The following is a 24,438-nucleotide window of genomic DNA, read 5'->3' on the forward strand; positions in this document are numbered from 1 at the left end:
TTTTTTGATCTTTAAGTTCTATGAATCTTTAAGGGATATGTTATGGTGCTCTGTATTATAAAATATATCAAGTTTTAAACTGACTTTCAGTCCTAAATAATAGTAATAAATTTTTTGGTTTAAGAAATGTTTTCTCCAAAAAATGGTGATTATATTGATGCTTAGAGAAATTTTCAAAGCAGCTAATGGTTTCGGAAACGCCCTCTAATTGTTTGTTATGCACAGCTACATAAAGTTTTTCAGCTAAATTATGTTGACTTGAATGCAGGTGAATTCAAAAAATCTACAAGCTCTAAGAAAAGTCGAAAAACTTGAATTTTGTGCAAATTTGTTGTTATTAAAAGCTCGCAGAGGGAAGCAACGCTCAATATTTAAATTTCAATGTTTATTATGACTTTATTGATACAAATATTTGATAGATGTATGAAAGAGCGTGTGTGTGTGTGAGAGATAGATAGGCAGATAGAGATAGATTCATCAGTTGTTTGACTTAAGAGTTTCGTAAAGTGGTAGAAAACTCACTTAAGCTTTCAATTGGTTTCACATTTCGTCTTAAGAATGTTTGCTGACGTCACAGCGTTTGCTGTGAAGATGAAGATGAAGATGATTATGATGATAATGATGATGAAGAAGATGCGAGGCTAAAAAGTTCAATTCGAAAGCAGCAGTTGTTGTTGCTGCGCATGCGCTGCACGCTCATTACCGTTTGTTGTCGGCACTTCTTTAAACGCAGATTTACGCGAACAGGTTGTAAAGTTAACGTCAGCAGCAGCAGCGACAGCAACAAGCAAAAGACAACAACAATGCGACGGCATACCAAAGCCCAAGTAAAGCTCAAAGCGCAGCTTTACTCGAAGCAGCGACGCGACGTCGACAAACCGAAAAATCGTTACGTTCGCGCAGTCGCAGTCGCCGTCTCAGCTCAGTCAGCGACGAGCGCGCCAAGCGATCGCAACGCAAAACGCAAAACGCAAAGCGAATAATCAAACAACAACAACAACAGCAGCAACAATAAGAAATTAAATACGACAACGAGCGGATTGAAAAGGAAGAGCGAACCGAAGCAAAGCAAAAAGCGAACAAGTGTCGTGTGCTTTTTTTTTCCTCAGACAGTGCATCTTAAACTGTGCGGTTTAACGGTACTGTGTGTGTGCCTGTGCCTAACAACTCTCCCGCTCTCTCTTTCTCTCTGTCTATCTTCTGCTATTATTGGTTTTTTTTTTGGGTTTTTTTTTGAACGCTTGCGTTTCATTGATCGAACGCAGCATCTGCAGCACATCTCTCTGACTGTTTGTGAGATTATACATATATATATATACATTTTTTTTTATCATTTATTTTGGTTGTTGTGCTTATTAGTGTGTGCGTGCGTGTGTCTATGTATATGTGTTAAAGTGAAATGGAATTTGTTGAATTTTAATTGCACGCAGCAGCTTCAGAGCTGAGATCAACAGAGAAACAGAAACAGACATTTCATTCAACTTGCTAATGAAAATCAACAACAACAGTGACAACTGCGACAACAACAACTATTGCCAAGAGAAAATTGCTGATAAATAACAAACAGCAATAACAATAACAATAACAACAAACAATCACCGCCGGCAAATATCATCGAAACAAAAGAAACGTCAGCCTCTTCAATCAACGTGAGTTGAGAAAAAAATTGAATTAAATAAATACGAAATATGTAATATAAAATATAAGTTCGACTATATATGCAACTTACTCCAATGACTGTCAAACTGTGCTGCCGGCTAAGGTTAAACACTGTCCAAACACAATTAAAACAAGTTTAAATCAACTCATTCTTTATGCGAATCTCAAAATTTAAACGACGACAAAATTTAGATACTTAGATACTTAAGTGTAGATAAGATCATTTTGAGATAAGTGAGCATTCATAAGCTGTAATTGCTGGACGATAGAAAGAAAACTTTTATTGTCTTTTCTGACTTTACTTATTTTTGAGGGGAAGCAATTAAATAAATGTATATAGAACGTTGTCTTAAAGTTTTGAGTAGATTCAAAATGTTGAACACTTTTATATAGAGAGAAAATGAGAATATTCAAGCTAAACTTTCAATATCTTTAGCTTTACAGATCAGCTTCTATCAAAGCTTCTATCAAAGCAATCAAGGAGTAGGTAATAATAAAGTCATTAAAATGGAAGCAAAAATATTTCTTACATACAGAGTTCCGATGGTAATACACGCATTTATAAGAGTTTATTTATTTTTTTATAAGAATTAATTCTTAACGACATGCAATTATTCATAATTTATTCCTCACGTTAACAGACACAATATGGATTATTAATTACATTTTTATTAATTTTTTTTGTTGGCAAAGCAGCTTGAACAAACAAAAACTTAACAGTGCAAACTCGAAAAGTGTCTTAAATATTGTTAGACAATACAAACAAATATTCTTCTATATAAAACGTGATTTCAAACGTCAGGCGACGTCGATCTTAAAAGCAGCTTTTTGACTAAATACAGAATGAGATTGAGTAGATCATTTACTCACAGACTGAAGCTCGGAATATCAACAGGGTTAAGAGTGAAACAATTGTGTTTCGACGGCCAGACTAAAAAAAAGGGAATGGCAATCTGTATGCATAAAAGTACGAGCTCTCTTATGCTGCTTAAATCGATATTTATGTCTGTTTGTATGGGCATTAGTGTCGATCAATGATCATCGATCATTTAGTTGTAGTATCGAGTTAGTGTTCGAGTTTGGAGCGACTGTTTGTCTGCCACTTGTCTGGTGCTCATTGCAGTGTTTTACAGTCTTTCGAGTCTGGGTCTAAGTCTGGGGCTGGGCACACACAAATTTAGGCCAAAACGAAACAGAAAACTTCCAAGCTGGCCACAAACAACGAAGAAAAAAAAAATACATAAAGATAAAAAAAACCAGTGCAGTTTCTTTCAAAAGTCATGTCAATTTTTTGGCCATAAAGCAAAACAATTATTAGAGTAGTACATTGTAGTACAACAACAGCAACAATTTGAGCACATGCCACATAAAGTCAGTTGTATAGTCGTAGATATTCGAGTACGAGCACGGAGCTACAAAATGGAAAGTACTCATATTTATACACAATTGCCATAATAATACTTTTCAGTTAACGCTGTTTTTTTTTTAAGCTTTGCGCTGATCTAAATATCTTTGTCTTTAAGTTGGATAACAAATCTGTTAGCTCTAAAGGTATTTAGAGTTTTTTTTAATTTTAGTTTTTTTTACTTGTATCTGTTGAATTGTATCTGATAAGAATAACACTTTAAGCCTTTCAAAATTACATTAGTTGAATACACTTTTAAATTATTTGCATACCAAGGGAACATTTTTAAGAAGGGGTATTTGTATGTATGTCGAATTTGTTTAATTTTCTGTCTTTCCCTTAATAAAAAAAAAAATATATATTTTTGTATTTTTAATTATTAGTATCTATTGAACGCTCGAAGAATATTTATATGCATACATGATCTCTAGTAAGCTAATGTCTAATTTAACTTGCACAATTATATCTCTACAATAGTAAATTATTTTATTTTATTACTGATATTGCAAATTGTAATTGTTTGTCTGAAATTATTAATATAATTAATGCGCTTAATTTCATGACATTTTCTTAAAGTCGCCACCTTTTGATCCAATTCAATATCAACACGCTTATAAGACTTATCATATAGTATTATTGTTGGTTCAAAGTCAGCAGTCGATTGCCAATTTTTGTTTGATGTTTTTTCGTTGCAATTTGCACTAGCTGCAACTTAATGTTGCCCTTGTTATTGTTGTTATTATTGGTGTTTATTATAATGAAATTCGGTGTTTTAATTGCAAATACGACAAAAATTAAGAAATAGCGAATATAAAGAAATGAATAACATTTCGGGGCGATCAGAGTATTCCCCAATTACCCAGAAATTGCATAATGCACGTATCGAAAGCTGTGAAACTCGCATTTATTATTATAATAATTTCATTTTTATTTATTAGGTCTGTGTTAATGGACAGGAAATGCAGCAGCAATTGCATGCAGCGAAAGTTTTTCCTTAAAGTGCGCAACAATAAATAAAATTGCGAGGAAGAAAAACTCGAAAAAGAAAAACGACACACGCGGAAAAAGCGTTGAACTGCCCACTGGCCAATTGAAAGTGAAAGGGGTGGGGCGGGCAGGCGGGCAGACGTCATGACACAGCACTGACAAGTGCAGGCCAATTTAATGATATGCAGCCAGGAGGCAACACCATCCAAATTGGCCACAAGGTTTCCAAGTGCCTCGAATTGGCCAGACAAGTTGCTGTTGCCATAAAATTATGGAGTGTGCCTGCCTCCTTGGTTACCAGTTTTCTCAGTGCGTTGCACTCGTCTCGACTTAACTCAACGCGACTCAACTGTTTTCATTTTCATCTCGCATTTTCCACTGACAATGCGTGTGGCAGCTGCAACCAACTCCATTTTCTATGGCAATTAAATTGTATTAAGTCATTTCAAATGTTAATTTCATTCAACCAAACGACGACCTTGCCCCGCCTATAATTGTAATTGTTCACAGATCTAAAAAAAAAATAAAAATACTCCGATGGCAAATTCGAATACGTGTGTGAGTGCGAATGTTAGTGCGAATGCGTGCGATGATTGTTGTTCAACCAGATTAGGCAGCTGGCTATAAATACTAAATACGAATACAAAGACGAATTCAAATACGAAAACGACAACGAAACAGGCTGGTTTTGAACACAGTTTGAGAGTCACTGCTGCGGGCAAATGTGAATCAACTGTAATTGTAACAAATTGCATAAGTCTCTTAAATTCAAAGTCAGAGTAATAAACATTTGTCAATTATCTTAATCAACTCATATTTATAATCATCATAAAGCTCAAACGACTCTCTTAGCATGACATAAGTGATTACTTTTCTACAATTTACAAACTTTTTACCAATCATTCAATTAATGCATTACATTTTTTATTTCACATTTTAAATATATAGCGCATCAATGGTTGGATTTTTTACGCTCTATTCGTATTTTTATGGTCATTAATAGGAATTCAAAGTCAACATTGAGCACAACTCAGATATACAGCCATTTTCCACCTTAAAGTGTGAATTGCACTAAATCAAAAAACCAACAAAAGATTTCTGATGTGATCTGTCGATCACAGTAGTCTCTAGAAAATTAGTTTAGTTCTATTCATATTATCTATGATAATGATATTGTTTGGAATCTCTCTTTGTATTAACTGAATGTTTCTATTTTGATTGATTAATAATATCATCAATATTTATATATCTAGAATATAACAAAGTAATTTTTGTTTTTTTTTTTACTTTCTACACTTTTTGCTTAATTATCTTTAGAATTTACTTATCCCCAAACAGATCTATTATATATATATATATACATTATCTCAGATATTCAACTGTCCATTTTTTTCTGAACAGCAATCAATTATGGTGACAACAACAATAACACCAAAAATAACAAGTTGTTGCTTATTATTTTTTCACCAAAGAGTTGTTAATTGTCGAGGGTACACGAGTTGATTTATAAGTCCGTTTCGTATTATTAACCGACTGAAATTAAGGTACAACACTTTGTCTGTCTAATACATTGTTTACATAATCCCAACAACTTACTGTCATTGGCTTTGCCTAAAAGATAACAAAATTCCCCGAAGTAAACAAACTTAAACGAATAAAAAAAATGTGAGCAACAACAGTTAAATTGTTGACTAGATGTCGCAGTGTGTCGTTGCCATTGGCCAAAATTAACAGCCACGTACTAAATTCCTTAAGAAAACACAACAACGACGACAACAATTCGAAAAAGATATACAAAAAATCTGTGCCCAAAAAATAGACGCACGTTTTCAATTGAAGGCTGCTGGGGCTGCTTTAACCCATTGTTGCAACATGGCAAATAGCAGCCAAAAGTGCTGAACAGCTGTGACATAATTGACAACAACAGCAATAACAACATATGCAACAATTACAAGAGCAACAACAAGAAGACAATGCATATTGTCAGCAACTGCATTTTGGGACTTAAATGTTTTGACATTTCAACGTGTGGCATGGCAAACGCACGTGTGTGCTTGACTCTGTCTCTGAGAGTGTGTTGCGCTTGTGTGTGTGTGTGTGTGTGTATGTGCTAACCCCTTGTCAGTCAGTCAACTTCATCAGCATTTCATTTGTCTGCATAAAATGCCTGCATGAAATTAACATTCAAGCTGAGAAACTTAACGGCGACTAGTTCAACTCTTCAGATTCCACAGACAGTGGGGGTGCAACAACAACCACAACAACAACAGCAACCACCACCACCATACTGTTAGAGCTTGCCATGTAAATAGTAAATCAAATAAAACATAACATTAAATTAATTGTTAGAGCAAATCGAAACGAAAGACTTAGGCAACGAACTTGACAAACTCGATTGCCAATTGGAAGTTAATGTTCTGATTGGCAAACAGAGCACATGCCAATTGGAGTGCAGTTAGTGGACAATTTGTGCACTCAGTTAACTGACAGTTAACTGTTTGCCACGCCCAGCTAGCCGCCTACCTCGCCCCCAACCATTCTCCTCATGCACACGCATTCCAAAGATTGTGTGGAATAAAGTAGTTGTTGTGGATGATGCAACCAATGCAACGCAGCAACTCAAGTGTTGCTCTCTTGTTGTTGTAGTGTCACATTTCACAGTTATTTGTTTTTTTATTGTTGTTGTTGGTAATGTTGATGCTACACGTGCTTTTGATATTTTAATTTAACTCGCTGGCTGTCACGGCAGGCGGCGTTTTAATTACCCTAACGTGGCTCTGCAACTGCCACAACTGCATAATATACTATCATACACACACACACACATGTTGCTGGCACAATTATAATAGCAAGATTGTTAGTTGTGGGTGCACATGCAGGAAATCAACAGGCGGGAAGACACAGTCGTTCACTCGCTCACTCATTCAGTCAGTTTGTCAGTTAGTCAGTCTGCCAGTTTGTCAGTCAGTCAGCGCCTGGGAATTTTCACAAGCCTATTGACAAATTCTATGCTGTAAACAATATGCGCTATATGCCGCATTATGCAACAAAATGAGAATCCAGTTTGCAAGTCAAACTAATTAACTTTTATCATATAAATTTAATTAGTGTTTACTATATATGCCCATAACTAGAAATTATCCAATTATTTATCAAAAACAACAAATACTGCTGAATTTTATTATCTTTTTGTGTTATTTTTTATTTTTGACCCTTTGTAATAACAATGTATTTGTGTCTTTCTTTTGTGATTTGAAATAACATTAATTATATTAAGAAGACAGCTATAAGTTTGAATTAGAAAGGTCACAATTGCCTTATTTTTCACTCTATTATTTCTTAAACGGAAACTTTTTCTAAAAGTGCTCCGTATTTCCAATAAGCGAACTAAGAAATAACTAAAGTAATGCTTAAAAACTTTTCAACAAAATTTACTTTTGAAAATATATTTTAGAATTGTCTTTTTTCTACCAATTTTTCCATTTGGGAATGGGATTATAGAAATATCCATCGTAACGATCACATAACAAACTCTCAAACTTGATTCAGCTTTAGTTGCAGATCATTTAATTAACTGAAATTCGTTTTTTCTGTTTTTAGTCTAGGCTAAAAGTAAGAAAATTCAGTTAATACGTATAATTAGTATAATATTCTTTTGATTACAATCTTATATCAGTAAAACGACAATTAACATGATTGGAATCGTCAGTTGTAATACTTGATTGTGGGATCTGGGCATCTGTCTAGACTCTAGACACAGCTGATGCAGTTGCGAAATTTGGCAACCAGAAAACAACAACAACAAACTGTTCATTTAATTGCCAAGTCGTAGCGTGCAGCTGGCCAAACAGATTGTGGATAGATTATGGCTGCAGTGAAGGGATGGTGGGTGGTAGGAAGTGGGGGGAAAGGGAGGTAAGTTGATGACTGTTGCGTGGGCAGCCGTCTTCGCAATTTGCGACACTTGCATTTGGCTCTGCCCATTGATTCAATGCATAATTTAAGCCAACACACGAGCTGTCAAAATTTGGGCAGCCAATTTACAATTTCAATTTTCATGCCCATTTACGTACGAGTGTGTGTGTGTGTGTATCTGTGTGCGGGCGGGCGGGCAATGCAGACTTTATGGGCGTGGCAGTTGCTAAATTCAAGCACAACACCAACACACACACACGAGCGCACAATTAAACATGCCACAATTAGGCAGTCGCGCTGAGTTCGTTGCCTAAGTCTTTCGTTGCAAGTCGATCCAAAAATTATTCGAATCTTTCGAAAGTGTTTGCGATTATTACCGTTGCCGTTGCCGTGGTTGTTGTTGTTGTTGCAGTTGTTATTTTTTTTTGGCTTGGTTCCGCTGCAAAAGGCTGGCCAATCGATATGAGGAAATCCTATGACAATCCCCGCTCAACTTTAAAATAGTTTTGTAAATTAATTGCCGTAAATTACGAGCAGCAATTTTTTTTTTCTTTTTCAACAAAATTTTCTTGATTTTTTTTTAAATTTATTTTGGTGTCCAACGACAAGTGAAAGTAACGTCGACGCCACAACTTGCGTCCAGTTTTGCGGATAAAGCTGTTGACTTTGTTGACTCTTGTTGTAGTTGTTGTTTTTTGTTGCTACAAAGCCGGCGTAATTTTACTTTCAGGAAAAACTCATCGACAACTGCATTCAACATCGACAGTCGGCTTTAGCTCCCCGCTCCGTCCCCCTGGACAATTTTCTATGCTGCATTTTCATTTGCTGCTGTGGTTTCCGTTTTGTTATCTCTCTGCCCTTTTGTTGCTGCCGAAAAAAAAGTGAAGCCACAGCAACAACAACAGCAATAACTAGAAAACTTTGTTAAACCTGTTGCTTGGCATTTTGTTGTTGTCGTTCACTTTGCACAGATATTTTCATTCATATACCCTACACAAGAAAGCTGTCTTGACCACTGTAAGATGGTTGCAAAGCATGTTTAAAGCTGATTTGGAATATACATTTTATTTATTTTTACATTCATATATGTACGTTTATATTTGAATATATATTTATATGTATATAAATAAAAAATATTTTTATTCATATCAGGGCATCTTTTAGTCAAGCAGCTGCACACTTTTGTTTTCTCGCTGATTTATCGACATTTTGAATGCTGCATTTTTCAGCGGTATTTGTGGCTTAAGCGCTTGGGCGGCTTTTAAGCGCAACCGCAGCAACAGCAACAGCACAGCAGCTGTCCAAAAAGGCGGCAAGTGTGGGAAATGTGGGAAAATAGGCGTTACACAGAGACATGCCCCAAAATCAAAGCGACTGTTTTGTCTATGCTAATTGACGACTTACAAACACACACACACACACACACACAGATACATGTTTCTCTGTAGATATATAGATGTAGATATGTGTGTCTAGTCAATTACGCCTAATTGCTGTCAAGGCGACAATAACAACATCGTCGACAACAACAGATAAGTAATAAGAGAACGGACATTGGAAAGTGTTATTATTTGCTATTGTCATTGGGTATTTATTGTTGCCATGTGACAGTCAAATGTCAGCATAAAAATTATGGAAAAAAAATACGTTTTGACTATATAAAAATACCAAATAAATACCAACAGCAAAACTCAATGAAATGACAGGCATTTTATTTGTTAGATAACGTTTTAAAAAAGATATTCAAGTTTTAGTTGAATACCTTGAGGAAGGCTTTTGACACTTTTCTCTCATGTTTAAGTTCTCAATTCCACACATGAAACGGCATTAAATGGCAAAAACGTGCAGAAAAGTGATCAGTAAATTTTGTTCATTTGTTAACAAAATCCAAATGCTTCTTTGCTTATTTTCTTTTAACAAGAATATATGATAAAAAAAACAGCTTAAAATGCAATCCCATTAATATATTCTAATAAGTATATCTGACAGCGAAATACCCGATATTACCTGACAAATCAATAAAATTATATATTTATACAAGGGTATAATATGTTTGTTTGCATTTTAAAATATAGGGCTTTCATTAAATACATTTTTCATTATTATTTCAATCGGAATAAATGCAAATTGAAAACTCGCCTATAGTACATATTAAAAACTTATATATAAGCTTTATAATGTTTTCCAATTGTCAATTGTTAAAGTTGAATGAACAAAAAAATAAAATAAAAAAACGGATAGAAAAAATGATATTAATTTTTAAGTTGAATAAAATTGGAGTTGGTGCTTTAAGTGGTAAACAACAGGTGGCATATTAAACGGCATATGGCTTATGGTATGCAACATACTGGGGCAGGGGCAGCTCATGTGACCTCCCATGCTTCACAACTCCCCCACTCCCACCTCCGCCCATCCAACATACGAGTGGCAACTGTCGTGCTTTATTTAGTTGCAGCTAGTACATTTTTTGTGTTTGTTTAATTGCCAACAAAGTGCGAACCGGTTCGTTGTTCAGACAAAAAACTGCAAACCTGGGAGGCTGGCAAATGTCAAGGCAATAGCAACAACGACAACAATAGCATTGCGAACAACGATCCATAAACAATTATACTGGTATCATAATGTGAACGAGTTGACAAATGTTATTGGTTTCTTTTTTGTTGCTTTTTTTATTTCATTTCATTCTGCTTCAATGAAAATCAAAATAAAACAGAATTCTATTCAGCGGAAACTGAGGTTGATTCTTGAGCTGCAAAATGGATTGATTGATGGCTTGACAGGGTGATTATGAAGAGAATTATTTGTTCATTTGACGAGCATATCAATAGATCAAGTGGCGTTTATTGCATTCCATTTCTATTCAAAAATAATAGACAACAATTTGAATTAAAAAATTAGCAAAAGGGCTGTATTTCTTTTTTATAATACATTTGTATTCTAAGCTTTTATAATTTATAATTTTTGTGTTTAAAATTTTCTATGACTACTAAATTTTTTAATGAAATAATTATTTCTTCGAATTAAGTTTTTCATAGATCTAATTTAATATTAGTTAAGTCCATTATGCATATGAAAAAGAGATTTGACTTGCTTTGCAGTAATATAGTCAACCTATTAGACGTTGAGTGGATTTTACAGGGTATAATTAAATTTAGAGTCAAAAACTACAAAGTCTTGATTTGCCTAGCGGCATTTGGTTCGCTAATCTTTTGTATTTGTTAAATCATTTTCGGCTTTAGCTTTAACCTTAACTTCACTTTTCTATCTGCTCTTTCTCCTCAACAGCACTCCGCCAATGAGCGATCAGTGACATCAACAGCAGAAGCAAAATGACAGAGACAAGTGGTAATCCGCACCAGGCGATAATGAACGCTAGCAATGGAAACGAATTCAATGGCAGGCACTCGGCCTCGCCGGCGCGTACCATAGATTCTCATGATTCCACCACGGGTAGCATGGACACAATTGTGGATCGCAGCTTGAACCGTGAAGAGTTGTTGCAGGTGACCAATACCATTGAGCAGAGCACGAATACCACAAATGTTGGCGGCAGTTTGACCAACTCACAGATCGCCATACTGCAACAGGACTCACCGGAACAGCAGCAACGGAGCCAGCAGCTGGACCAGGAGCGGGAGCGGGAGCAGGAGCAGGATGCACGTCAGCAATTGGATGCACAGAGTCATATATATTCGAGTCCCGTTTACGATGAGAAGCCCACGCCACCATTGAAGCTAACAGCAGCCACATTGTTGGCCAATGTCAACGCAGACACCGCAAAGAAACCCAAGCTGATTAGCCACGAGGAGTTTAAGCAACAGCTGGAGGAGGCCATGGCGACACGCAATCCACCTGGACTTGGATTGCATTCGAAGAGCGTCAGCAATACCATCGATTCGCGCATCAGCAAAAAGCAACGCTGCCCGCCGGAGTTCATTAAATACAAGGGGGGCAGCGGTAGTAGCGATGGTGCCGCTGACGGCGGCTCCACGATGTCAGCGAAGGTGCGGCGCAAGCGTCGCGCCAGCAATGAATGCTGCTCCGCATTCCCCCTGCAAATTGTGTTGGGCACATTGCAACTGGTTTTGGCCATTTCGTTGGTGGCGCTTGGCTCGCTGCTGATTGTTCGAGACGCGGCCTTGTCAATGGCCGGCTGTGGCATTTGGACGGGCCTGATTGCCGCCGTCACGGGCTCACTGGGCGTGGTCAGCATGCGCAAAACGCAAACGGCCTTTCTGGCGCTCAGTTTGGTGTGCATTGCCAGCAGTACGCTGGCTTTGGCCATTTCTGGTGTGGGCCTGTCGCGTGACCTCAATCGCATGGCCGAGCAAAAGGGTGAACAGGTAAGAGTACAATAACTACAGCAACAACAACAACAACGAGACGGCAAAACAATAAACTTTTCACTTTGTAGTTTGACCTGATGAATGCCAATAGCGAAGTTTCAGCTGCCTGCGGTTTAATATTTGCCCTATTTTTGCACTTTGTGGTTAGCATTGTTTCGGTTTACCGCTGCGCCCTCCAGATTTGCACAAAGTAAGTACATTTCTTATTTTTTATTATCAATTTAAAAATACGCGCCCAATTATTCACTATCGATAATTCTATACTATTGTTGGTTGCACATTTTGCCGCTAGTAGCGCTGCCAACTGTTAATTAACATAGGAGCTAATATGAGCTCGATGTGCAATCGATGTACAAACGATAAATATCTATATATTCCATTATTTTATTAATTTAGTTTACATACGATAGTAGCCACGCAATCAGTCATATCCATTAAGAGGTGACTAATATTTGATCATAAAGTGAAAGTGCAATTGTTAAATGACCGCCTAATTAGAGTTGTTAGTAGTCGATTGTTTAACATCGAACTATCGATTAGAATTAGAGATAGCTCGATACAATTGTTTCGATGTTGTTTCACATCACTAGCACGCTCTAAAACCAAAAGAAAAAAACACAAAAAAAAACGAAAAAATAATACGAAAGAGAAACAAAGTGAAAAGCATAAAAGCGAAAGCAGCAGCAGCAGTGAGCAGCGCAAAGCTCACACCTACGCTGTTCCGCAGACGCGACGGATAGAGTGTAACAGTAATAAATAGCAGCAGCAGCAGATAGAACAAGTTCAAGTCAAGGAAAGAAATCACGACGCCCACGAACGTGTACGTGCAATTGAACGCCAACAGGGCAGCAACAGTCATGCCACTGGCTGACTCCAACAGGGATCTACGACAGCAGCAGCAACAGCAGCAGCAGCAGCAACTCGACGCCAACAACAGCAGTAGCAGCAGCAGCAACAACAACAACAATGCCGAGCACGCGCAGCTGGATAATGGCAGTGCGTCGACAGCGGGAGCAACATCATCATCATCATCAGCAGCAACAACAACAACAGGAGGAGGAGGAGGAGGAGCAACCGCAACAACAACAACAACAATGGGTCTGCAGCTACGTCAGCGCATGCAGATTACCTCCTCCGGCTGCAGTAGTTTGGCGGTGACCCCCATGGAGCATACGCCTACCGATGAGGAGAGTGCTGCTGTGACAACAGTGACGTCATCACAACGACGCCAACAGCAGCAACAACAACAGCAGCAGCAACAACAATTACAGGCAGCCCTCGAACAACATCACATAACACCAAGCAAAACGCCCGAACAAATGGAGCTAAGTGACTCCGAATCATATGGAGCGGCCAGTTACGATGAATTTGAACTGCGCGAGGTGGTCAAAGAGGGTCACGACAAGGCCGATCCCTCACAGTTTGAGCTGTTGCGTGTCCTCGGCGAAGGCAGCTTTGGCAAGGTGTTTCTGGTACGCAAGATTCTGGGCAAAGATGCGGGCACACTCTACGCCATGAAGGTGCTCAAGAAGGCCACACTCAAAGTCAAGGATCGCGTTCGCAGCACCAACGAGCGCAAGATTCTGGCCGATGTGGGACACGCGTTTATTGTCCGACTTCATTATGCATTTCAGACGCCTGGCAAACTGTATTTGATTCTGGACTTTTTGCGCGGTGGCGATTTGTTTACGCGCCTCTCCAAGGAGGTCATGTTCACCGAGGAGGACGTCAAGTTCTATTTGGCTGAGCTGGCTTTGGCCATGAACCATTTGCATACGCTGGGCATCATCTATCGCGATCTGAAGCCGGAGAATATACTGTTGGATGAGCATGGTCATATTGCATTGACCGATTTCGGTCTGTCCAAGCAGCCATTGGATGGCTCCAAGACGTACAGCTTTTGTGGCACCGTCGAGTACATGGCACCGGAGATAGTCAATCGCAAGGGACATGATTTCGCCGCCGACTGGTGGTCATTTGGTGTCCTCATGTATGAGATGTTGACGGGGAATCTGCCATTTCATGGCCAGACGCGACAGGAGACCATGAATCAGATATTGCGCTCCAAATTGGGCATGCCGGAGAATCTATCGCCGGAGGCACAATCACTGCTGCGTGCGCTCTTCAAACGCAATCCCTTAAATCGTCTCGGAGCGGGGGCACAAGGCATATTGGACATCAAGGCGCATTGTTTCTTTGCGACAATCGATTGGGTGAGGCTGGAGCGTAAGCTGGTGCGTCCACCTTTTATACCGGCGGTCAGTCGGGACGATGCCTTCTACTTTGATGTGGAGTACACGTCCAAGTCACCGCGCGATTCACCCGGCGGTCCAATATCTGCATCCGCACACGAAATCTTTCGAGGCTTCAGCTTTGTGGCGCCCGTGCTGCTGGAGAACAGCACCAATAGCAGCCAATCGAACAATGTCAGTCCGATGCACGGCTTGGCAGCACTACCGGCCGCCGTCGCCTCCTCAGTGACAGTGGCGGCAGCTCCAGGACCACGCAGTTTACCCGGCGTCCTGCCCGGCAATTTTCTGGCCGAATACAATCTGCTGCAGGAGCTGGGACGTGGCACGTTTTCGGTGTGTCGCCTGTGCGAGCATCGATCCTCCAAGAAGCACTACGCTGTGAAGATCATCGAGAAGGCGGCTGTGGCAGCCGCATCATCCTCAACGGCCGATTGCTGGGAGGAGGTCGAGATAATGCTGCGCTATGGCAATCATCCCAATATTGTGACACTCTATTCGGTATACGAGGACACCAGCTCCGCGTATCTCGTCATGGAGCTGCTCAAAGGCGGTGAACTGCTCGACCGCATCCTGGCCGTGGGCCAAATGTGCGAGAGCGAAGCCAGCGCTGTGCTCCGTACGATTGCCGCTGCCGTCGCTTACCTGCACGAGCACGGCGTCGTCCATCGCGATCTGAAGCCCTCGAATATGATCTACGCGAGCATGCGACAAACTCCCGAAACGCTTAAACTCTGCGATTTAGGTGAGTCGATTGGATTGCTTCTATTTGCCAACAGCCTTCATTTGACAACAGTTGTACAGAAAAGTTATGACACAGCATTTGAAAAGTGCTCTATAAGAATATATCTTTTCAATTCTGATATAGATGAGACTAAACATTGTTTTCCATCTTCCAATTTTGGGTTAAATTGTAGACCACTATATTTATTTTTATCAGTCTTCAACATGACCTCATACCTCATCATATCTGATAAAGTGCACACAAAACGTTGTCACTTTTATCTATTCAATAAGACTATAATAACTTAACTTGATACAGTTAGTCAGGAAAGTGCTTTGACAATATTAGAAATTTACAAAATTTCTCTTAAAAAAATTATATAAATATTATGACTTTTTGTTTTATTTAATTTTTTATTATTCTTGCCTAGAAACCATCTAGAACAAGTTAAAAAAAAAAAAACGAAAAAAATTTTTATTGAATTTAACCAATTTTTATTACTTGAATCACCTCCTTAAACGTTTCTATTTATTTTGAATTTTTTTCTTGTTAAGGCCCGGAAATAAAAATTCTTGTCAAACTTTCTATTAAAAAAAACTTTGCCAGGAATTATTTTCGTTTTTTTATATGAAGTTTAATAGGATTTTTTTTTCCGGGCCTGCTGCAGTCAGGCCTTTAACACTAAATTGTCCTAAATATTATTTCCGTTATCATTTCCGTTAGTTTGTGATTCAAACGTAGAATTTCTTACTTCTACCTCTTGGTCTCCCATCTCTTATTAGCATTAAATTCCCTTCAGTTCTTCATAAACATTTTACTGGCTGCACTTATTTTCTGTTCCGCTGTTAATTTTGTCAAATTGTGTGCTCTGGGCTTGTAGAGAAATGTGTATAGATGTCCAGTTGTGTGTCTAAGAAATCTTATTACAATATTAATCTGCTTGCAGGCTTTGCTAAGCAACTGCGCGCTGATAACGGTCTGCTGATGACGCCCTGTTATACGGCAAACTTTGTGGCGCCGGAGGTACTAAAGCGTCAGGGATATGATCTGGCCTGTGACATTTGGTCGTTGGGCGTGCTGTTGTACATCATGTTGTCGGGTCGAACGCCGTTTGCCAGCACACCGAATGATTCAGCGGATGTAATACTGAAGAGAATTGGATCTGGACACATAGATTTTAGCAGCAGTCGCTGGTCGCTGATAAGTGCACCGGTTAAGGAGCTGCTGCGTCAAATGCTGCACATTGTGCCCGAGAATCGGCCGACGGTGGCACAGATAATGGAACATAGTTGGGTGCGGGATCAATTTGCTGGCAATGTGCAGTTGACCGAATATGCGATGCATTCAAACATCATCAGCGGCGGCAACGTCGGTGGCGGTGTCGGTGTCGGTGTCAGTGGCAACGGTGCACAACAATTGTCACTTGGGGCACAGCAGCAGCAACAGAATCACAACTCGATGACGCTACGTGGTGCTGTGGATGCCACGTTTCGGGCAATTGCCATACCGCAGGCGGCAAATGTGGGTCCCGTGGAGCTATCGATGCTGGCCAAGCGGCGGGCCAAAGACCGCGCCAATCTGCATTCCTAATTGTTAGCAGGGCTGTGCCCGAGACGTCAGGCCAAACGGCAGCTAATTCAATTAGTTTATAGATTTTATAGTATTCTGATGCATTGTTTTGCATTTCCGCAACGCCTTTGGGAGTGGCATGCTGCCATCAATCCACGCCAACACCAGCGGCACCACCAACATTACCAACATCATCAACACCGCCATCGCCACGACAACAATTGTCTCTTAAAGCGGCAGCGATGTCACAGCGCCAAATTACGTTTGGTTTAAGCATATGTGGTAATGGACATGAATATGGGAATGGAATGAAATGGAATGGATGTCGTTAAATGTAGATGTGGAGTGTCTTTCAGGCAGCGCGATAACTTTCTAGTATTTGACGTGTATTTGAAGTGTTAGTTATTTATTTTATAATAATACCCAAAAAGAAAAACAACCGATGCGATAATGCAATGATACGATATATACAATATGTATATACTCTTTATATATAAATATATACATACAACTTAAAAAAAAAACTACAAAAACAAAAGGCAAAGCGACAGCTTCTAGCATATGCTTATTTACATACATAAATCTACCGAAAACTATACATTAATATATAATTATTTATATATATACAAATGTATATAAATATATTTAATGCCTATGTAAATGTGTGCGATCTTCCTGAAGCCCTCGGACCCAGATGCCGAGTCTCAGCTGGCTTACCAGACGAGAATCGAAATTAAAACTAATCAATTTAAAAGCAACTTTAAATGTTGGCCAAAAACCGTGCTAAAATATTAAAAAAAAATGTTATATATATATATATACCACATATATATGAATATATACATTTAAAAATCAAAGAAGAATATATGATGAAGCGTGAATATTTTAATTATCCTAGCTAAATTTTTTGACATCACGTGTTATTGTTGTTAAATAAATTAATAATTAATGAAACATACCAAAATAACCAAATCGGAAAATTATATAAAAAAAACATTTCTTTTTAAATCTTTGAAATTGTCAACGTTTTTTTTTTAATTTGTTTTCAGTTTCTTGTTTATAAACTTTTGCTATGGGCACATCCATCAGTTCTATATGTCAATTTGCAGAAACATTACCATTATGATGTTGTATTTGGTAACAAATTTGCATTTACGTTTCTTAGCATCTGTAAATATCTATATATACATTATAAATATCTATAAATATAAACATATAACTATGTGTGATAACGCATTGCTACTCATATGTATTTGTATTATAGCAAAACAAAAGAAAGAAAGCAACTGATACTTCCAAATACTTAAGTTCGAATCAGCATTCGCTAACTGAAAACATTTCAATTGTTTTTGCACATAAGATTTCGCATACAATTTAATTTTAATGTTGACGATAAATGTTGTTGTTGCCTTAACAAAAACTGGCATTGCCACCGCCCTCCCTAGCGATCACGCCCCCTAGCCATTATCTTTGCGCCTTTCTGGTTTTACTATTTTTTTTTTTTTTGTATTTTTGGAAAGCGGAAAGCATTAGGTACTCCCTTCAATGTAGCTTAGATAGTTTAACGATTATGTACATCGTTATCTTTGAGCACAATTTAGTTGGAATGCCAGAACAATTATGAGATGAAAAAATGTGATTTTATACGCAAATACCGCTAAGAACATATAAACAAATAACTGATCTTTCAACAGAACTTTCCCTACTATTGATACGTAAGGCTCTACTATAAATTTTCGATATAAATGAAAAGCCTAGCAAATCCATTAATCAATACCAAAATTTGAATAATGCAAAAGACAAAATGAAAATGACAATTCTTTTAATGTTGTGTGTGTGTGTGTAGTATAACTTGTTGTATCTGTAATCTTATGGATACGATTTTGTTATTATATACTATATCATATTAGTGTTCTATGTATGTGTCCTCAACTATTTTCTCACTCTTTTTCCTTTTTTTTTTAAATTATAATAATACTTATGTAATGTGAAGTTAGGTAAAATTCGATTTGAATTGGTTAGATAAAAACCTAACCTCACTTAACCCATGTATGTAATATTAACTATGAATAGTAATGATCGTTGATTGATGGATGCGTGTTGTGTGTAAACATTTTGCGCTGTGCTATTGAACTTATGCTAACAACAAACAACAATAATAAATGTTAGTTAAAGAATTCCAAATTTTATAACAGGTTGCGATTTTGGGGTTTTGTCTCCTTATATACTAATAAATAAAAGCATATATACATACATACATACATATGTATAAAGGTAAATTAGTTAGCTGATTCTGAAAATAAACGAAACGGTTTGTTATAAATGCTGTGCACATACATACATATACACACGCGAAAATGTCGAAGATATTACTTCAAATTCATACTTAAGTAATGAATTTATTCCGCACAAATACACACATGGATGCTACATATATTTTCTTAGTAGATTTTTACAGCTTCCAAAAAAAAAAAAAAGAATATTAAAACCAACTGAAAAGCTACACATGAAATTTGCAAAAGAAACACTCACTTTAAATGTAATCAATTGAATCTAAATTCTTGTAAAATTCACTAAATAAAATATGAAATGAAAATGAAACAATTTATATATATATAATATGCAAGCAAAAACCCTTAATAAAATTTTAAAGTTATAATGCTAATTTATGGCTTTACCAACAAATAAATGCTGCTAGTATTTTTGGCGTGGTGAATATTTCAATTAATTGCCCAACAATTCCAATATAAGTATTGGGAAGCCATATATTTTTGGTTGGTTTGGATGTCACTGATGTAAAGAAAAAAGTTCGTGACCTGAGAGTTATTTTGTACTATTTAACCAGTTGTCAGCTACAAAAATAATATTCTGCGATTTTCCAGTCAATTTTTTTGTAACAATCTATATACAAAATTATATGCAAATGTTTAGGAAATATGTGAACTCCTTATTACTATCCTGACAGTTTGAAGTTGGTCAGACTTCGGAGGTAGTCACTTTACAAGTCAAAATTTATTTCCAATTCTTCATGATTTTTTACAAAAAAAAAATGAAAGGTCTCAGAATCAAGTTTAAAGTGTTGTTTTACACTAATTACGATATAAGGAGTTGATTAAAAGTGAAAACTTGAGATTTAAAATTTTGAATTTTTGAAATTTTAAAGGGGGGACCATTAGCATCAAAATCGAATCTTGGTCGAAAATAATTAAATTTTCTAAATGAACAAACTTTAAATACAGAATGAATTTAGAGGCCAATTGATGATCAAAATGACATTCCGCTTGAAAATCGGTTCAGTTTTGATCAAGTTATGATAGTTTGAAGTTGGTCAAACTGCGGATTTAGCCACTTTACAAGTCTAAATTTTTGTACAATTTCACATGATTTTTTACAAAAAAATGAAAGGTGTCAGAATCAAGTTTAAAGTGTTGTTTTATACTAATTACGATGTAAGGAGTTGATTAAAAGTGAAAACTTGAGATTTAAAATTTTGAATTTTTGAAATTTTAAAGGGGGGACCATTAGCATCAAAATCGAATCTTGGTCGAAAATAATTAAATTTTCTAAATGAACAAACTTTAAATACAGAATGAATTAAGAGGCCAATTGATGATCAAAATGACATTCCGCTTGAAAATCGGTTCAGTTTTGATCAAGTTATGATAGTTTGAAGTTGGTCAAACTGGGATTTAGCCACTTTACAAGTCTAAATTTTTGTACAATTTCACATGATTTTTTACAAAAAAATGAAAGGTGTCAGAATCAAGTTTAAAGTGTTGTTTTATACTAATTACGATGTAAGGAGTTAATTAAAAGTGAAAACTTGAGATTTAAAATTTTGAATTTTTGAAATTTTAAAGGGGGGACCATTGGCATCAAAATCGAATCTTGGTCGAAAATAATTAAATTTTCTAAATGAACAAACTTTAAATACAGAATGAATTTAGAGGCCAATTGATGATCAAAATGACATTCCGTTTGAAAATCGGCTCAGTTTTGATCAAGTTATGATAGTTTGAAGTTGGTCAAGCTGCGGATTTAGCCACTTTACAAGTCCAAATTTTTGTTCAATTTCACATGATTTTTTACAAAAAAATGAAAGGTGTCAGAATCAAGTTTAAAGTGTTGTTTTATACTAATTACGATATAAGGAGTTGATTAAAAGTGAAAACTTGAGATTTAAAATTTTGAATTTTTGAAATTTTAAAGGGGGGACCATTAGTATCGAAATCGAATCTTGGTCGAAAATAATTAAATTTTATAAATGAACAAACTTTAAATACAGAATGAATTTAGAGGCCAATCGATGATCAAAATGACATTCCGCTTGAAAATCGGTTCAGTTTTAATCAAGTTATGATAGTTTGAAGTTGGTCAAGCTGCGGATTTAGCCACTTTACAAGTCCAAATTTTTGTTCAATTTCACATGATTTTTTACAAAAAAATTAAAGGTGTCAGAATCAAGTTTAAAGTGTTGTTTTATACTAATTACGATATAAGGAGTTGATTAAAAGTGAAAACTTGAGATTTAAAATTTTGAATTTTTGAAATTTTAAAGGGGGGACCATTAGCATCGAAATCGAATCTTGGTCGAAAATAATTAAATTTTCTAAATGAAGAAACTTTAAATACAGAATGAATTAAGAGGCCAATTGATGATCAAAATGACATTCCGCTTGAAAATCGGTTCAGTTTTAATCAAGTTACGATAGTTTGAAGTTGGTCAAACTGCGGATTTAGCCACTTTACAAGTCTAAATTTTTGTACAATTTCACATGATTTTTTACAAAAAAATGAAAGGTGTCAGAATCAAGTTTAAAGTGTTGTTTTATACTAATTACGTTGTAAGGAGTTGATTAAAAGTGAAAACTTGAGATTTAAAATTTTGAATTTTTGAAATTTTAAAGGGGGGACCATTAGCATCAAAATCGAATCTTGGTCGAAAATAATTAAATTTTCTAAATGAACAAACTTTAAATACAGAATGAATTTAGAGGCCAATTGATGATCAAAATGACATTCCGCTTGAAAATCGGTTCAGTTTTGATCAAGTTATGATAGTTTGAAGTTGGTCAAACTGCGGACTTAGCCACTTTACAAGTCTAAATTTTTGTACAATTTCACATGATAGTTTACAAAAAAAGAAGGGTCTCAGAATCAAGTTTAAAGTGTTGTTTTACACTAATTACGATATAAAGAGTTGATTAAAAGTAAAAACTTGAGAGTTAAAATTTTGAATTTTGGAAATTTCATCGAAATCAATATCTAGTAAATTCTAGAGGAAAATATTTTTTTTTAACAATTTAATGAAATTTGAATGCAAAATGAATTGAGAGGCCAAAGCAAGACCACTTGAGAATCGGTTCAGTTTTGCTCAAGTTATGACAATTGGAAGTTGGACAACTCTTTAACCCTACCGGCATAAATGTTTCGGTATTCGGTTCTGGACAGAGAATTTATTTCGGTTACGGTCTCAGATCCGGTACTAAAAATGAAACAGTTATTTTCGGTTAATGGTTCCGGTACCGTTACCGGTGTTATTCCCTGCTTAAAAGTTAATTTTTTTTAAAAATTGTGCAGCATGATCATTTTCAGCTTCAAATTGTCGACCGATTGTGGCGGTCGGTCGATAGACCAATATATGTGATGTGATGGCTCCAAAACCTATTTCAAATGAAAGTTCTAACCGATTGATTTTGTTTGTTTCACAGATCACAACACAGTGAACTGCGCGATGTCATTATCAAGTCAAATGCATCGGGAATGGCTTTGGATCAGCAAAAGGTGGATCAGTATATTAAGGCAATGTCATTAAACGGCAGCGAAAAGGTAAGTCAGGGAGCACACAAACTTTCAAATACACACCCAAAATCATTGTTTCAGGTAAATAACGAGAAACTGGCTGCTATGTGGATGTATGCGACGCACATGGGCAGTCTGCCACCGCCATCTGTGCGCAAACTTACGCCTCCATCCCGTTCCATCATGCTCATACCTGCCACAGCCGCCGGCAATGGAGTAAGTAACCGTATTTACCGAAAACTGCAAATAGCCGTTATGTGCAGTTCCTTCTTGTTCAAATTTTTATAAAACAAATCTTACCATTAAAATTTATTCAAATATTGCAATATATTCATACATTTTTAATATTTATTAAAAATTAGAGAATGGCAGTTGACTTTTATCAAATTGAAGTTAAAAAAAAGTGAATTTGTTTTTGATTAACAAGTATAATTTATAGTTGATTTTTCTTTTTTAAGCGGCGGAAAGTTTTTTTTCATTAAATTTTTGTCAAGTTCTTCTGCTTCCCATTACGTCACAGTTTATTTTTATTGGAGTTTAGACCTACCAGAACGTTTTCTGTTCTACTTGATACGGTCCTTTTATTTTATATACGATTTAATTCATTTGAATTTTGACACTGAATCTGAAATTTTTAATATGTTTATAAAGGAGTTATCGTTGATGAAAAAATAATTTCTTGTTTTTTTTCAAATAAGTTGTTTCGTTTTTTGACCTGTAACTGTAATGTAACTCAAAAATAGTTTTTATTGGAACAATATATTAGCGTGGTCACTTTCATATAAAATCTGAAATTTAATTATTTATTTTGCAATATTTTTTTTAGCCATATACATAATAATATTGGAATAAAAGAGTAACATCGAAATGCTTTATTTTTTCAACTGGGAATACTTAAGAATTCGTATACTAAAATTTATTCTTTTTCAATTCAGATGCCACCACCGCCACCCACACGTCTGCCACCTCCACCGCCACCAGGGATGGGCGCTGGTATACTGCTCCCTGTGCCACCGCCGCAGTACCGTGGGATGACGTTACCGTACATGCGGCCGGGATCCATGCTTTATGCTCATCCGGCCAGTCTAACGGGTACTTATCGTACACACAAGAGCACTAAGTCGGCAGAAATGAATGGTCAGCGTCGGCGTCGCCGTGCCGGTAAATCAGATGCAAATCGTCGTCAGCGCCGAAAGTCCGAGGCGGATGTGCTAGATGGTGCGCCAAATTTTCAATATACGGGTCTGGATCGCGCCATAGCAGATAGTTTCCTGGCGCGTCAGGAGCAGTCTCAGGCGGGCAGCCACATTGACTACTCCTCGTCGACATCCTCAGCCAACAGTGATGCTTTCAGACATCAGGGAGCTTCCTCCAAGTCCAAGATTGTGTGCCGCGATGTGGTAATGTGAGATAATTCCATCTCATTTCATTTCAGGCCCCGTAGTCTTTGCCATCCAATTTGGCATGATGTTCAGCGACTTTTGTAAATAGTTTCTCAAAGTACCCGACAGCCCATCAAGCGATTGTCTAATTTCCGTTTTTAAATATATATGCATATATTATACATACATAAATACATGCATATGTATGGATGTAAATTTCTTATGCATCATACATACATATGTACCTACAAACATAATATAGTTATAGTCATTATTTTTTGAATATACTTATATAAAAAAAAACAAATAAAGATACTCGAACGAACTTTGACGGTTTGTTTCTCTATGAGCAACTAGTTCTCACCGGTCACCTCAGAAATTGGGAATCCCCGCTATTATT

At 36.9% G+C, this 24,438-nt stretch overlaps 2 protein-coding genes across 3 annotated transcripts; both read left to right on the forward strand.

Annotated features, from left to right (window-relative positions):
• The first annotated feature begins 1,362 nt into the window (after nt 1-1,362).
• Nucleotides 1,363-24,363, forward strand: LOC117792911. 2 transcript variants are annotated; one of them, XM_034633353.1, is made up of 6 exons: nt 1,363-1,649; nt 11,252-12,309; nt 12,381-12,502; nt 22,566-22,683; nt 22,738-22,872; nt 23,592-24,065. In XM_034633353.1, the coding sequence occupies exons 2-6, from the start codon at nt 11,296-11,298 to the stop codon at nt 24,063-24,065; spliced, it is 1,863 nt and encodes a 620-aa protein (XP_034489244.1). In that variant the 5' UTR covers nt 1,363-1,649; nt 11,252-11,295. The 2 variants fall into 2 exon arrangements, with proteins under 2 accessions (XP_034489244.1, XP_034489164.1); XM_034633273.1 differs by having other exon boundaries at nt 22,566-22,872; nt 23,592-24,363.
• On the forward strand, nt 12,795-17,295 carry LOC117792824 (ribosomal protein S6 kinase 2 beta). The gene is made up of 2 exons (XM_034633151.1): nt 12,795-15,306; nt 16,232-17,295. Exons 1-2 carry the CDS (start codon nt 13,170-13,172, stop codon nt 16,873-16,875), a joined length of 2,781 nt encoding a protein of 926 aa, XP_034489042.1. The 5' UTR covers nt 12,795-13,169; the 3' UTR covers nt 16,876-17,295.
• Nucleotides 24,364-24,438: the final 75 nt, after the last annotated feature.

The sequence above is a fragment of the Drosophila innubila genome, chromosome X (assembly GCF_004354385.1).
Source record: "Drosophila innubila isolate TH190305 chromosome X, UK_Dinn_1.0, whole genome shotgun sequence".
NCBI classification, from domain to species: domain Eukaryota; kingdom Metazoa; phylum Arthropoda; class Insecta; order Diptera; family Drosophilidae; genus Drosophila; species Drosophila innubila.

Bases quoted from the DNA above. Each gene is read 5' to 3' on its own strand.
- LOC117792911 (XM_034633273.1), top strand. From the start codon at position 11,296: ATGACAGAGACAAGTGGTAATCCGCACCAGGCGATAATGAACGCTAGC. The intron at 12,310-12,380 runs GTAAGAGTACAA...TTCACTTTGTAG, and splicing joins CCGAGCAAAAGGGTGAACAG to TTTGACCTGATGAATGCCAA. The intron at 12,503-22,565 runs GTAAGTACATTT...TTTGTTTCACAG, and splicing joins GCCCTCCAGATTTGCACAAA to ATCACAACACAGTGAACTGC.
- LOC117792824 (XM_034633151.1), top strand. From the start codon at position 13,170: ATGCCACTGGCTGACTCCAACAGGGATCTACGACAGCAGCAGCAACAG. The intron at 15,307-16,231 runs GTGAGTCGATTG...ATCTGCTTGCAG, and splicing joins GCTTAAACTCTGCGATTTAG to GCTTTGCTAAGCAACTGCGC.